Raw genomic sequence first — 16738 nt, 5'->3', positions numbered from 1 at the left:
CTGATCGGATGGAAATATTTGAATTTGGTGTCAATAATTATGATCTTGAATTTTTAAACTACTCCTTCATCTTCAATTCATGATTACGGTAGGGCTAGCAGAAAAGAAATTCTATCATTTTGCGGGCTCACCAGCGGCCGAGCGGTAAAGTCGCTGAACACTGGTAGTTCGGTAGAGGTTCTAATCCCGCGAATTTGCTGTCTGAATGGGTTTTTTCGTGGTTTTCCTCATTTGTAACGTGTATACGAGCCAGATTTCCTTAGAACGTCCTCCACGAAGGCATCCCTTTCCCTAGGCAGAGAGCCCTCGAGGCTTTGCCGTAATTAAATAACCTAACCTATCACTTTGTGTTTTGGGTTTATAATAATGACTTAAGGGATTCTATGAAGTCGCTTAATTCCTCCATGAAGGTATCCATCCCTTAGTCAGATAGCCCCTTGTTCTTTTACATAAACAAAGTTATGAAGGTAAAATATCCTCTGAAATGTTACTTCATTCTAAAATCTTCAGTATACAAGTTTTATTTGTAAGTCCTTGAAATGGTAAATGCGTCCATCAGTTCCCCTTCAATAACGTAATTTTACTGATATGGATATCTACAGGAAGTGGAACCTTATTTCGCTTAAGTATTGTGCAAGTATACAGAATGTTGAAGCAGAACTCTTACGAAACTTATTTGAACTGCTGTGTTATTACAAGTCGCGAGCACATCACAAAACAACTGATGTAGCTTTACACCACGCGTCAAACCGTGACTAATCTTATTTCGAACAATGAATCGGTTGCAAAGAAATGGATTACTGATATGAAGTTTCTCAAGTGACCTAGTAAATAAATCACGTTCGATATAAAGCAAACTATTCACCCATAAGGATTAAGTTAACAAAGCAAAACAAAAAAATCTTTATCATGTTTGTATCCTTTTCGCAAGGCTTCGAAACTTCAAATAAATAACTAATGTTACATTTAGTAGGAAAATAAAGAGAATAAGAAAACAAGACAAAGAAAGATCGATTATAATTTAAAAATAATGAGCTCAGAGCCGTCTTTTTATCTCTTCTTACATTTGGGACAAAAATTAAAAACATTTAGGATTGACTAATTAGTACTGGATTGGGATTTGATTATTGCAGAGCTTTGCCATAGTCTATTGGAGGGCTATCAGCCTAAGATAGATGATGCTTTGCACATACGGAAACCCATAAATTCTCAAGAAACCAGCTTGTTTGCCGGTATCGGGATGGAGCTAAGCTTTGTTCAGTGGTTTTACCAATCGGCAGCTGATGGGCAGATGAAAAAAAAATCTGATACTTCGCTTTCACACCGATCCTCAAAATCAGCGCAAATTTGACATGATCTCTGCCAATCATTCCAGTGGAAATTTAAAGGTACAAATGACCCTCGATTCCATTGAGTAATCAGATAACTCTTCAATTACATAACCAACATACATAAATTACGGATACAACATATAAGCTTATGAGTTGAAGCTTTGAGAGTCTGATTAATTTTGCTTCAACTATTCCGGCGGCCAAAAATTCCTAAAGGATTTAAACTAGTAACAAAATAGACATTTTTGCAAACTTGGCCCATGTATATTTGCTTCAACATAATTCTAAGCGGTACCGCTTAGGTTGTTCTGGGTTTGTTAATTGCGCAATTTTACAGAACTCCAGTATCTTAATATATAGAGCCTGCGTACCAGTATTGAGATTTACAAAATTATATTGATCATTGACTTTTAAAATGTTCAAACCCTGGAGTTTGGAATTCATTCATTTTGTAGGCTCTCGAAGAATAGCTGTAGATCAAAAACCAAGCACGCTGAATATTTTCACTGTTGCTTGAACGTCATATTGCGTCATTTAAAACATTTTCCTATCATACGTGCTTCCTAATCTAAATTGCGTAGCTTCACCAATGCTAGCGAAGACTACTGAGGAAGTCTTTACAAGGCTTCCTTAGTAGTCCTTAGTAGGGTGTACTTTGAAATACTTGGATTAAAATAAAAAATCTAATTATCGCATACAAAGTATTTCATACTTTCTGATTATTCTCACCCCCACAGAAAGTCGCCATTTTATTGACGATTTTGAGTTGGCGAAGAACATTTGTTCCACTATCTTTACTTTTCATAGGTACTGTTTTGTTCATATATAATAATAAAAAGAAACATTGTTACTTCCATATTATCCCTTTGACCGCGAAAATGTCGCCAAGCCGCTCAATTTAGCGCCAGTTATGGATAAGTAACTTACCATCTGCGCATTCATTTGTTGTAACCCCGATAAGCAACGTTTGATTTTATGAATAAAAATATAAATTAACTGTTGTTGCTGTATTTTTTCCTCACATTTTGAAAAAAGTGCTTAAAATTTAGGACTTCTTTGTACAGAACAGAAAGCAGAAGAATATTTTCAAAGTTATGTTATCCTACCTCCAAAAACTTCTATTAATAGACATGATACAATAAGCTGATTGTAGGCAACAAAACAGTAATTGATTGGAACATTTTTTGGCTGGAAGTTTGCACTCATAGCATTCTAAACAGAGCTTCCGGTAAAATCAGAGGACCTAACAAAATAGAAATCGACGGAAACTTTTTTTGGGAAGTATCAAGGCAAATCGGGTCAAATACCAGTAGTTTTTTAAATAGAGGCGTCAGTTCCATCAGAATTTCGCCCACTAGCGGATGAGCGGTAAAGTTGCTGGAAAATTAGTCTGAGCCTCGAATCCTGGCAAATGGACTGGCTGCATGGGCGTTTTCGTATTTTCCCCCATGTGTAACGTGTATCTGAGCAATTTTCTCTTAGAAAGCCCTCCATGAAGGCATCTCTGCCCTTAGACAGATGGTCCTCGTGATTTACCATATCAGTTCTTCAGAATTCCACGGAAAAAACTGGCGCAACTTTGGGATCTCTGCCAGCTTTCACGGTTCCATGGTGTAGCCAACTCTTAAGGTCGACGGGATAACACGCAAGTACCAAAGCATTTATTAAGAAACGGGAAACTTTTAAAGAGAAATCTATGTCAATATTCGCGTTTTTACAGCCATTAGTTACTGTTAAATATAAAGCTTATAAATCTGCATGTATTCAAACACGTACGTGATACGCTCATGTGTGGATTATTTATTGTCGCTTGTATACTCTAAAATATTTGAAAAAAAGGACAGTTCTATCGAAAATTGAAACCGAGATACAATTTAGTCAGTTCCAAAAATTTATGTACAGTTTAAAAATACCTTTTCGAAATATTTTCTGCACAGTGCAAAAGTGACCGTGAACAAACATCCTCTTCAGTTCTCAGTTGTAAGTAATCATTTGAATTTCTTTAAGAAACCTTGGAAATGTAAGGATAATTTTTAAGCAAAAATTGCTGAATTGAATATATTTCTAAATTTATTCAGTTATGAAACTTCTCAAACTAATCTTAGAGTTCATTTTTAGGAAAATGGTGGCCGAAATCTTTCATAAATATGCATCTTTCATAAATATCACCTCGGTATACATCATTAATCTGTTACACATCCTTGAACGCACAACAGACCAACTTTTCGAGTAAGAAATGGAAAATAATCAACACTTATATTAAAAAAAAAAACTGAAATGTTTCAGCTTTTAAATTACGTCCAAAGGGGCGTTTTTTTAACGTTTTGAGTGTTACCTTTATTTATTAAATATCATGTTCTTTGCACTTAAACCATAAAATTCAGTTCAAGAGCAATATCGCAAAATAATGTTAAATTAAGCATATCTTTAGAATTTCCGATATACAGTCTCGCGAGCTGGAGATAAAAGTATTTTTTTCTATATAACGTTGCCATTTCTCGCTTTTAAAGCATTGAGTTTGTAAATCAAAAATTCGTTAAAGTTTTACAAAATATAAAATCTATAATAAAACAAATTCCAAATTTGGGATTTCAGATGCCCATATTCGCAGTAGGATTTCGTCATTCAAAATTCGATGGCTCTATGTACCATTGTTTTATCACAATGCGAGAAATAGACAATCATTTATGCATTTTTCATTATTTAATTTCTTCAAATATAATGCAGGACTCTAACATTTTGTGGCAACAGTTTGAAAAGTGAACCGACGTTTATGAGTCCGTCGCAAAACGAAAACAATAGTCCTTCAGGGACAAAGCCCCTTTGGACTAAAAAAAAAAAAAAAAAAAAAAAACTCCTGCTATTGTTATTATAATAATGTTTAATATACTAATACAAACGCAGTAAGTGAAATATATACCGTATTTTTCTGCTATCCAGATCAAAAGGTATTCAACAGCTTTAATGTCTCCGATCTTTGTTTGGTAATCTATTTTCACCCCCATTCGCAACATTAGCCAATATTCGACAAATGATATGCAATCGGCCAAGTTCTGGATACAAAACTTCTTCTTACACTTTTCAACAATCTTTTTTTTTTTTTCCCCAACTTTACGGTATCCTAACATTTTTATTTGTCGCTAGACTCTTCTCATTAACTATCCAAAAACTCATTGTTAATGAATTTACAAAACATTTACTCGGATAAAGAATACACTTGTAGAGCGGGTTGTTTACTGAATAGTACCAATAAGCATAATGACGGTCATGAGCAATCGTCTCGGAAAGGAACAAGTGCAGTACTCGTAGTCGTGACTCATTGAATTGAGTCTTATTTCAGAAAAATGCCATATACCAAACAAAACTTTTCGCGCCCAAACAGGATATATTTGAAAGAGGAGGTGCCACTGTATATGCTAAATCAAACTTGCTGACAGAAAGCAGAACTGCGAACAACAAGCCATCTGAGTAAGAATATCCTACACAAACAAGAAAGGACAAAAAAAAATGATCTTGCTCATGTTTTTGTTCCTATTTCGACAGTAAAAGTACTTTTCACTTTGAGTTGAAAAGATTTTTTTCCCCCGAAATGTGATTGAAAGGAACTATAAGAATGAGTTTTCCTGTTTGTGAAAACATCATGGACTGTGAATACGTTTTCGATTTGTTGCAAATCTGTTTGGGAATATTATTAACGTATATTTACCATTTCGAAACTTCGAGATTACTTGCGTGAAAATGCTTCCGTAGTGTAGCGAAATCGCATCCAATTTATGTCGTACAGTATGAAACTTGTCAACATAATACCTCTTTCTTTATAATAACCATCATCGAGATGGATAGATTGATTTATGGTGATGCTTTTCTTTGTAACAACAGTGGTAAGTTATTTCTTTCTGGACTGATAATCATGTACGGATCTTTCAATAAGATTCATCTGGTTAATATTCCTTAAACCATAGATGTACTTGTAAATTTTACAAAATTTAACATTAAATTGGTAAAAAATCGGTGTGGTATTTCGAAAAAGTCCTATTTTGTATCAAAATATGTTAGAACAATATTGTATATAAATCTAACATATATCTTAAATCGAACTTTAGAGGTATAAAAAAAATGCAAATTAAATTTGGCCAATCGTCCTAGAAGAACGGCAGATGTAGAATTGTCCCCATTTTTTGTGCAAAGTGTACAAGCAACTATTTGAGTTTAAGAAAAGCCCACCATCTTCGAGAAGTGGTGGAATCACCAGAATGCCCAAGTTTGGGACTCCCCTTGAAAAACTTTTTACTTGCTAACTTTATTACTGCAAAGTTCCTCGGGTATTACTAGAATGTTGAGTAACAGTCCAAAATATGAGTAAAAACGGTCCTAAATTTGTAGATAAAGCTTGGTGGCATAAATTTCTCAGCGAAAATGAAGGCAAAACTGTCGAGCTACTGAGGGTTAGACTGGAAAAATTCCATTAAGGTAAACATATAAAAGTAGTGTGAATTTTAAGGGCATCATATCATAAGTGTTTAAGGAAAATACCAAGAATATATACAATAATACTAAAAGTAATAAATAAAATACAATACAAATTTTGATTACTCCAGCCTATGTTTCTTTATGTAAAGACGTTTCTTGTCGACACGGCCCGCATGGGGCAGAGAAGTAAACTAGCTGAATACTGGTAGCTCGTACCTAAATTCGAATCCCGGAGAACAAGTTGGTTGCAAGGACGTGTTCATGGTTTTCTCAATGTGTAACGTGGATACGAGTCGGTTTACAGTAGAAAATCTTCCGCGAAGACATACTTTCCATAATTTGGTTTATATGATTATGGCAAAGCATAAGAGGGTAAGATAGCCTTTCTTGTGTTTCGAAATGAAGTAAACCAAACTAGTGTTATCGATATATTTTTTAAGAATGATGCATTCTTTCTAAAAAAGGAAGACTGTTATCTGTATTTGTTGAATAATGTTGCCTATGTTAGTTTATATCCATTTTCCAATTTGAAATCTAGGTAATTGTGAAATCGTTTGAGAAACGTTTAATGAGAGCTGTCTAAAATTAATGATGGATTTTAGTCAGTTTGAAGCGATAAATCATAACTAATACGGTAAAATATTTTTAAAGCATTTATTCTTATATTCGGACCATTAATAACATGGAAAACATCGATAACAAAAGTCATTTTATAACCCCCGTCTTGCAAAACCTTTCTGGAAGAAATTGTTTACAAAGTAGATCGTATATTACTCAGTATCTAGTGGTATGTCCAATACTAAATCAGCATAAAAGTTAGAACAAGCCACAGAATACAGATTTTAGATGCTGAGAAAAGACTGTTCTGTTACCATTTGAGACTTGCAGCTCAGTCGTGATTATAAACCTAATAATGGATGAGATAATAATCGATAAGAACCTAATAACCTGCGAGATAATAATTCATAAGATATGAACCTAATAATCAAATGAATACACCGGACCAGATAAAATGAACAAACCGGCAATAACTAGAATGGAATAAAAATTTAGCTAGGAGAAGGCACACAGGGGTGGGCAAAAGCCAATTCACGGGTCGAATACGGGCCTTTTAATAGCTTAATCAGGCTCTTTATGTTAAGCCCTGTACAACGAGATTTCCATTTTTTCTACGCTATTTTGTACGCAAAGTACCGAAATCAGCAGTACGAGTGTGGCATATATTGCTAATAGGGTATATGAGTATTTTTACGTATGATTATACCAGCGGTCAACCTAACCAGAAAATGCTATATATACTTCTACCGTATCTAGTGTTAGCATGTGCTTCTGCCAAAGAATATAGTTCTATCATTTCCAACAGCTTTAATTTAGAAAGTAAAACAATTATGAATGTTAAAATAAAGGCTGCTCAGAAAAGGGAACTTAGGAGCAAAGCCTATGAATTTATAAAAATATTTAATTGATCATCGATGCACTTTTTTGCTTCATAACTAACTTCATAATTTTTGCTTCATAATTTACGAATATATTTTGTATTTCATTAGTTGTCCTGCTTACAGGACAGTCGCTACGCCGTGTTCACCGTCCGAGGCTTATTTAAAATAAATATGAAAACAACCGCGCAGCCGAGATAGTGGTTAGTGACTCCGTACCAAAGAGTCCGGGTTCGAATCTTTGAGAAAGCATAGATGTTTGTAAATGTAATGGTGTCTATGCGGCATGGGGACACTCAAAATATGCGGTGAGACGAAAGTCCTCTGAAGCCATTGGTGGTAGGGGAAGAAAGGTGGGAGATCCTGAGACCCGTCCATCCCCTCCGGTTTATATCTATCAAAACTAAGTATAGAACTGAGCAGTCGTACTGTCCCCTTTATGGTACCCATGGCTTTTGCCAACGACAGGGCCAATCTTGACTCCTTGCTACGATGAATTCCGTAGGCTTGCTTTGAGTTTAGACAAACTACATTAGTTACAACAAATGAGAAATTGCATGAAATGCTATTTTAATTCGTCGTTTGTTTTTAAATTTCTGCAAGGGTGGGAGTTCGTCCCTCATAGCGCGTCCAGGCAAACAGCAGGTGCATAGAACGTACTCTACGTTATACACACACACACACACACACACACACACACACACACACACACACACACACACACACACACACACACACACACACACACACACACACACACAGTTCATCTCTCGTTCTACTGGTCCAATTCACGAAATTTAATCTCAATTTTTTCATGCCTCGAAAGTGCGACAGGATAGATATTAAGTTTATATATATCATTTGTTGTAACAAAGGTTTTTTGGAACTTTTTCCATATTTCGATTCTGCGGCTCAAATTATGTTTAAATATATAATTTTGTAAAATTTACTGAAGACCTCTTTATCGAGAAATTTAAAAAATTTTCTTGGTGTACATTTTTCAGTCTGCGCCAAGAATAACTACTTGGCGAAATTCTTAATTTATGGTAACTTATTTTCCTTTTCCTTTCATTATGCGCGAGCGGGAGGAAAGGTGCTTCGTTCATCCTTTCGAACAATTTAACAAATTGCGTAAACCACATTTGGTGTTCTTATAAGGGATAATAAATATGCCAAATTTCAAAATGCGCCAAAATATAAATTCACGTACATCTTTGAAAATTTTGAATAAAAAAAAACCTTTGTAAGTATACCTAGAAATAAATCTGCTTTAAAATGATAGTAAAAACTTCATAGGTTATAATTCAGAAGGATTTTTGAAAAATTTATAAATTTACTAAAATACAAATTTTAAAAACAAATCGGGAAATAACTGGCAAATTTTATTTGGATTGAACATAAATTTTGACCTGTGAAAGAAGGAATCAAGTTAGTTTAATAGGAGATTAATAAATATATACCAAATTCAATTAACATTGAGAAGCTAAAATTTTGAGAGCTCATTTTTTAAAAACTACTAACGCAGTTTTTACAAAACTTGGCACTTAAACATAATTTGAGTCATAGAATATAAATGTGGGGGAAAAAATTGGTATGTCATTGCAGAAAATGTCCTATTTTGTGTCAGAATACCTATGTTTGAATAACACTATATATAAATCTAATATCCTAAGTCGCAATTTCGAGAACATAAAAAGTGCAAGTTGCATTTCGTCAATCGGCCCAGTAGAACGGGAGATATAAAATCGTCTTTTTTATATTATTCATTTATTTTTGTGCCGAGTGTATATCCAGAGCTATTGGTCACAGTTGTATGCGTTGATCTTATGCCATATTTCCGAAATCAAATTCATTAAATAGACTTTCATTTACATAATTTTTCCCCAGCCATGTTTCATGTTCTGTTTCAGTGAGCTGAATGTTCTCCTTAAAAATATTGCGCGTATTTTGAAAGGTGAGCAATAATTATAATTCTAGTTCGCTGCTCACCAGGTATAGTGGTTAGTGTCGATGATTACTGTGCCGAAGGACCCGGGTTCGAACCCCGTAGAAAGCATAGATGTTTGTAAATGTATAGTGTCAGTGCTGCATGGTGCACTCTAAATATGCGGCAAGCCGAAAGTCCTCTCGTGTGGTTTGGTGGAAGGGGAGAGGGGGTGAGACCCTCGAAACCTTCCCCCCCCCGGAGTGCTGTCCGTCAAAATTGGGGGCTGAACTGAGCAAAATCGCACTGCCATCTGTATGGTGCTCAAGGCTGTTGCCAAGGGCAGGCGTAATCTAGTGCTCCTTGCCATCAGGAATTTCGTAGGCTTGGTATGACTACGTCAGACAAGTGAGCATGAGCAACAACATAATTCTAGTTCAGTTTGATTAATCATCTTACCTGATTTTAAATAAATCATCGTAATAAGAATCTGTTTTCTGAACTGGAGGGAATTTGTTTTCATTGAACTATTTTTACCTTCTCCAACAAAGCATAAATTTAGTCTATATGTTTTTCCAGTATATTAAATCCACCAGTGGCGAAATGGGTCAGTTGAATGCTGGTAACTGCAAAACTGGGCTGACAGGCTGGCTATGTGGACTGGCTATGCATTTTCGTGATACGAATAAGAGCCAGTTTCTTTTGAGGAAAATGCATTTAATAAAGCACTCCATCAGTTACACATTTTAACCTTTTTTAATAATTGAAGTTTATTAAAACTAAATAATTTACTTGTACGTTTATTACGTTACATTACGATATTGAACCTCCAAGCGGTAAAATCGATGAAATCTTGTAATTCCGACATTGGTTTGATTCCAGACGAATGGGTTGGTAGCATGGGCGATTTCGTAGTTCTCGCATGTGTAGCGTGTATACGAGACAGTTTTCTGCAGATAACCCTAGTGTGCTTTGCCGTAAGCGCATAAATATTAGCTTCAGAACCTTACGGAACAATTTTAAATCTTGTATCATGAAATGAGTGTATTTTCCCCACATTTTTAGGAAATCTGATTAGTTTCTTTACATTATTTCTTTTGACAGACTTTCATGTTCGCTTTCTTTGAACTTTATAAAAGGAGTTCTTTTCCTAGAGATATTGATTCCCACTTCAGTCGTACGAGACCATTATCAAGCCAAGCAAAAGTGCATCTCTTCCTGATTACTCATTCCAATGTCATGTAGCATGAAGTATTTGAATAACTTAAAAGTATTACTTGTGTTTAATGTCAATGTTCAATTTATTGCCATTTTTACTTTCTAACATTGCTTTTATAATACTATTTTACGACGAATGTTTTCATGAAGTGATTTATGTATTATCTTTGTCTTACAGGCGGAGTCGTGAAGTCCGTAAGCGTGGAGCCTTGTCTAAGAGAACCTTGTGAAATTCCTAAAGGTTCTTCGGCTATTATCACGGTCCGTTGTCTATCCAGTAAGTGGTAGCTTTTTTTCAAATCATCCAAATTGTTTACTAGGCTGTAAAATGTGGAAAGTGAAAATCGTGTCCATGGCCTTCAGAACAAAACGATAAAAGCCTTCACTACCATTCTTTCCATTGCCATAACTTCCTCTCCATTCTAGTGTGCCAACCGTGACTTAAGCTGTCGAAAAAATTGCAGTTCTTAACCCTGTGACCGCGGGTACAATATTCATAAAAGCGAAAAGAATTCTTGCATAGACAAAGGTAGACGGATGTCTTATTTTGCACCCGCTATGTCTTTCTGCCCATAGGGAGAAAACTAGAGCTTAGATGGGACGGAAAGACAAGTAGAAAGGGAAATTTTCGTTGAGAAAAAATTAATTTTCGTATCATTTGATACGAAATCTTTTAAAGCCAGGTTAAAAAAATATTTATGGGTCCAAGTAAGATAGAAAAGTTGAAAGAGAAGCGTGAAGTAATCTAACCAAGAATGCATTCTAATGTGCAATAAACAATGTATCAAATAATGCAGAAGTCCATGTGACCTATCACTTTATAATGAAGGCCTTAATGTTGCTATTGTGAATGGATAGTATACCGAGGGAGCTGTTGAAAAAAATAATCTAAATGAAAAAGGGGGTACTTCATTCTAGTAATTGAGCTTTCTTGAACATATGTTCATCATTGGATGAAAGGAAGTTAAATAAACCTGGTGAGGAGAGTAGCACTTTGAAAGCTCTTTAAGCGGGCTTAAACAAGTTGAAAGTGCCTGCAAAGCCAAAGAAAAAAAATCTTAAAGCCTTGATATTTTATGTTACATCCAAAAAAGTATTTTTTTTTTTTACATTTACACCCACATGTACGTTTCGAGATCATTTGGGCTGTTAAGGAATATTCTTTGATATCGCCAAGAGATGGCGTTAGCAGTCCATCTATTGGCTTACTTAACCTTTCCCCTTCTGAACACGTGACTTGAAAAAAAATATTCTTCTTCTTGAAGGTAGAATTTCGATGCACTACGCAATAGAATTCGATTTAGATTTTAGCTGGAACTATTCAGTTTTTGCCTTTTGAGCATTAAATATTCGATTCAGGCATTTTAGCCTACATTGTATATATGTAAATATTAAGTTTAATTAAAATTTATGGAAAACCCTCCAGGCCATGCATCTCATTTTTGTATTATGAGCGATTCGACTTTGATCTAGAACTTTCGTTACATAATGCTGCATCGGCCCCAGAAAAGAATCTGATTAATTTGAAAATTTGGTGTTTTTTGCCTTTTGGATTAGCTTTGTAAGCGAAGACTTCTCACGGTAAGTCTCCTTTGATAATTTATTAAAATGGAACAGAAGACACTAAGAATCGAGCACATATACGTGCTTCTGTACCTCAAATTATTAAAAATGTAGATGAGTATTTAAAAGAAGAAAATCAAGAGTTAGAAAATTGTTTGGAATTGTTAAATAGTAAAGAAACGGAACTACATGATTTAAATGAAATACAAAATTTGATTGAAGATGAATCAAAATTAGATTCAGATATTAACACTTCTATGGAATATAACGATAAAATAATAATAGCGAAGTCTAAAATCAACCGTTATTTAAGGAAATACAATACTCAAAATATCAACACGAATTTAAATAATTCATCTACAGAAGTTGAAACCAAAAGACAGATTGAAGGCAATGTGAAATTGCCCAAACTGTTAATTCACAAATTTTCCGGAGATTATGACGATTGGATGAATTTTTTGAATTCATTCAAGGTCACTATTCATGACAATGTTGCACTTTCGAAGATCGAAAAATTTAATTATTTGAGAACTTATTTATGTGGAAACGCAGCATCAGCCATAGAAGGTCTCTCAATCTCAGAGGCTAATTATGACTCTGCTATAGACATTCTTAAAAATAGATTCGGTGAAAGTGATCTTATTATCAATACACACATTTCTAATCTCTTAAATTTAAATCCCGTTTAAAGTTCAAGTGAAGTGGCAAAATTGCGAAAACTTTGATACAATTAACGTTTAAGTCAGAAGCCTTTTAGCATTCGGTGTGAAACCAGAAACATATTCCAACATGTTTATTCCAATTTTGATGAAAATTGTCCCGAACGATATAACTTTAGAATTTCATCGTACAAATAATGAAAATCCTTCAACCTATGATTTAAACAAATTGCTAGACTTTCTCCGATTAGAGATAGAATCGCGAGAAAAGATTAATTCGTTATCCTTTCCACGCAAGTCAAACCCGGAAATGAAAGGTATTAACAGATATCCACCGACGCCGAAACATAAACTGTCACCACACATAAATTTATGGCAGCCGCGTCATCAAATCGAAACTGCATTTTTTTGTTTACAAAACCATGACTGAGTCCTGTTTATGCCTTACAGTTAATGAGAAGAGAGATATTTTGAAAAAACAAGCGCGTTGTTTTCTTTGTCTGGCCCGAAACACAATCTCACAGTGCCGGCAACGCCAAACTAAAGTTTGTAAAATTTACAAAGGTAAACATTCAGAAGCCATGTGTTTTAAATCCAGTTAGATAGTTAAAAATACACCAAGTGATAAAAAGGATGGTATATCAATTTCGAAAAATGATACACAAACTAAGGAACAGAAGGAAGAAATTGTTTCGGCCGTTTCACATAATGCAAATAATACAATTCTTTTACAGACTTGCACGATAAAAGTTAAAACAGCTAAGGAAAAGGTGTTTGCCAGACTTCTCTTGGATAGTGGAAGTATGAAAAGTTTTTGTGCTCGCGAGTTAGCGGACAGATTAAACCTCGAAGTCCTAAGAAAAGAAAAATTGACTGTCTACACTTTTGGGAATACTTCTCCCATCCAAAAAAATTATGAAGTAGTTCTCCCGATTCCAGAATAGAAGTTGAATTATTAGTAACTGATCATATATCAGGTATAGATATTCCACCTCCTAAATCAGAAGAAATTAAGCAAAATCGACAATTAAAAAATTTGATGCTCGCAGAATTTCCGATTGTAAAAAACCCATTGCCATTCTAATTGGTGCAGATTATTATTACAACATAGTAATGGGACACATTAAATACTTAAGCAAAAATCTTGTTGCAGTGGAAACTATTTTCGGCTGGTGCCTACATGGACGAAAAGGTGATGATGATGTCTCTTTAGCTTTCAATGTAGTTGTAGGGGAAGATTTGATTTCCAAACAAATAACAAAATTTTGGGACTTGGAAAACTCAGGACTTATTGATAAGAGGGAAAACTTCGATTCAACTGAAAATGAAGTCGTCGAATATTTCGATTCAAATATAACATATGAAAATTCTCGCTATAAAGTTAGATTGCCTTGGAAACATGACACATCAAATCTAAATAATAGGGAAATCGCAGAACAAAGATTTCATCGACTTAGAAAACGATTTAAAAAATATCCTAATCTATTTTACGAATACAGGAACGTATTAAGAGATCAGTTAAAACAAAATATTATCGAACCAGTTTCAGAAATTTCAAATTAAGGATGTCCTGTTTTACTTGCCACATAGGGAAGTTATACGCGAGGATCGAGCTACAAGTAAATTACGTATTGTTTATGACGCATCATCGCATGCCCCAGGATCCATTTCTTTAAATGACTGTCTACATGTTGAGCCAAATTTATACCCTGAAATATTCGAGATATTAAGATTTCGGTATAATCTAATAGCCTTCACCGCAGATATAAAACAAGCCTTTTTACAGATTCTCATACATGAAAAAGATCGAGACGCAAGAAGGTTTCTGTCTTCCGATTTCCATAATGATGAAAACATTTCTCGTAACATATATAGGTTCACTAGAGTTTTATTCGGAATAAATAGTAGTCCATTTCTATTAGCCGCTACCATTAAACATCATCTGAAAAAAAATATAATAAACTTTATCCTACAACGGTTAACTTTTTGAATGAGAACGTATATGTAGATGATGTGATTGGAAGCCAACCAACGATCAGTGAAGCATTAACTACGACTCTAGAATCGGTCCAAATATTTAAGGAAGCAAGCATGCAGCTTCACAAATGGCATAGTAACTCGAGACAATTACATGAATTGTGGGTAAAAAAGGGTATCGTTCCAGATGAAAATCCTGAAGATTTTAATAGAGAAAATTTCCCATTTAAAGTCTTAGGTATGGCATGGGATAATTCAAAGGACTTACTGTATTTTGATGTTCGGAACTTATTGTCTTTCACATCTAAACCAATAGAAATAAAACGATTTCTTCTACAAGTGTTGGGTCGGATATTCGATCCGATTGGAATTTTAGGACCTTTCACTGTTAAAATAAAGTGCTTAATACAGAAGATTTGGTTGTCACAAATAGATTGGGATGAACCGTTGCCTAAAGATTAGCCCTCTGAATGGAGAAAGTGGTGTGAAGAGCTACCTCAAATGACTGAATTCTCCATCTCTCGTTACTTTTTCATGCCCTCGAACATTAATGTCGAAAATCTCGAACTACATTGCTTTTCAGACGCAAGTGTCAAAACCTATGGTACAGTCGCATATTTATGTTTCACGACAGAAAATAAAGAAATCAAAACGGCCTTTGTCTCTTCTAAAAATAGGGTAGCCCCACTAAAATCCCTTACTTTACCGAGGTTAGAATTAATGGGGGCATTGTTATCAGTTAAGTTAGTCAGCAATATTCTGAAAGCACTGAAATTGAGAATTCCGTGCTATTTTTGGACAGACTCAACAATTACTTATTTTTGGATCCAGAAACGACCTGAAGCCTTCAAACCCTTTGTCAGGAATCATGTCGAAGAAATACAAAAATTGAGTTCACCTCAAGATTGGCATTATTGCCCAGGTGTCGATAACCCTGCAGATCTCGTATCTCGGGGAACGAAGATTTCCAAGTTAATAAATGAGACCATTTGGACGCTAGGTCCCCAATGGCTTCAACTCCCTCACGAACTTTGGCCAAGATTAGATGTTAAAGAAACAATAGATGAAAACAAGCTGGAATACCGAAAGGGATCCGGTGATATACATCAACTTGAATGTACAATCGAAAAAAGTGCAGATGATCTTTTCGACATATCAAAATATAGCAAATTAGAGAAGGTGTTAAGAGTCACTGCTTGAACAACACGTTTCATTAGAAAATTAAGAAAAACTAGCGACATTCAAGGAACTCTCACAGCTGAAGAGTTGCAAGAAGCAGAAAATTTCTGGATAAGATCAGAGCAAAAGTTTTTTGCCGAAGAATATGAATCCCTCAAAGAAGGTAATTCGGTTGGAAAAAATTCTCCTTTGTATAATTTTATTCCTCACATTGATGAAAAGGAAATCATGAGGTTGAGAGGAAGACTGGAATTTACTGACTTCTCACTAGATAATAAACATCCAATAATCTTACCTAAAAATTCTCGACTAACGCTTCTGATTGTATACAAAGAACATGAGAAGATAATGCATGGAGGAATTGCTGCGACTTTAGCTAAAGTCAGATCACTCTTCTGGATTCCTAAAGGACGACAGTTAGTCAAAAAAGCATTAAAAGGTTGTATAATTTGCCAAAAATATTTAGCTAAACCAGCAGACCAGATGACAGCACCCTTACCAAAGGATAGAATCCAAGAATCGCCTCCATTTGCAGTCTGTGGAATTGATTTCGACGGACCAGTTTACGTAAAGAGTTCTAAAGACATTCGAAAATCCTATATTGTTTTGTTCGTTTGTGCAGTAACCCGAGCTGTACACTTAGAACTTGTATCAGATATGTCAACAGAATCCTTTTTACTTGCATTTCGCGGATTTTTGAGCAGAAGAGGAAACTGCGTAATCATCTACTCTGACAACGCCAAGGCCTTTAAGAGGACAAAGAAATAACTTGAGAATTTTGCAAAAGTTTTAAAAGATGACAAATTCAAGAATTTCATTGCCAAAGAAAGAATCCATTGGAAATTTATAATCGAACGAGCCCCATGGTGGGGAAGGTTTTATGAGAGACTTGTTAGATGTGTTAAAGAATGTTTAAGAAAAATCGTAGGAAAAGCATTGTTGACTTTCGAAGAAATGTCTACACTACTTGTCGAAGTGGAG

At 35.0% G+C, this 16738-nt stretch overlaps 1 protein-coding gene across 1 annotated transcript in view; it reads left to right on the top strand.

The window, feature by feature from the left end:
• LOC118197816 (NPC intracellular cholesterol transporter 2-like) overlaps nucleotides 1–16738 on the top strand; it is a 34094-nt gene that overhangs the window by 9952 nt on the left and 7404 nt on the right. The window contains exon 2 of the mRNA XM_035369352.2: nucleotides 10558–10656. Coding sequence (XP_035225243.1) covers nucleotides 10558–10656 — 99 coding nt within the window. The remainder of the gene's footprint in view (nucleotides 1–10557; nucleotides 10657–16738) is intronic.

The sequence above is a fragment of the Stegodyphus dumicola genome, chromosome 3 (genome assembly GCF_044657685.1).
Source record: "Stegodyphus dumicola isolate Sdum_Otavi_A_Nest chromosome 3, ASM4465768v1".
Lineage (NCBI taxonomy): Eukaryota > Metazoa > Arthropoda > Arachnida > Araneae > Eresidae > Stegodyphus > Stegodyphus dumicola.
The sequence above is the reverse complement of the archived record's forward strand: the minus strand, read 5'-3'. Positions and strand labels throughout refer to the sequence as shown.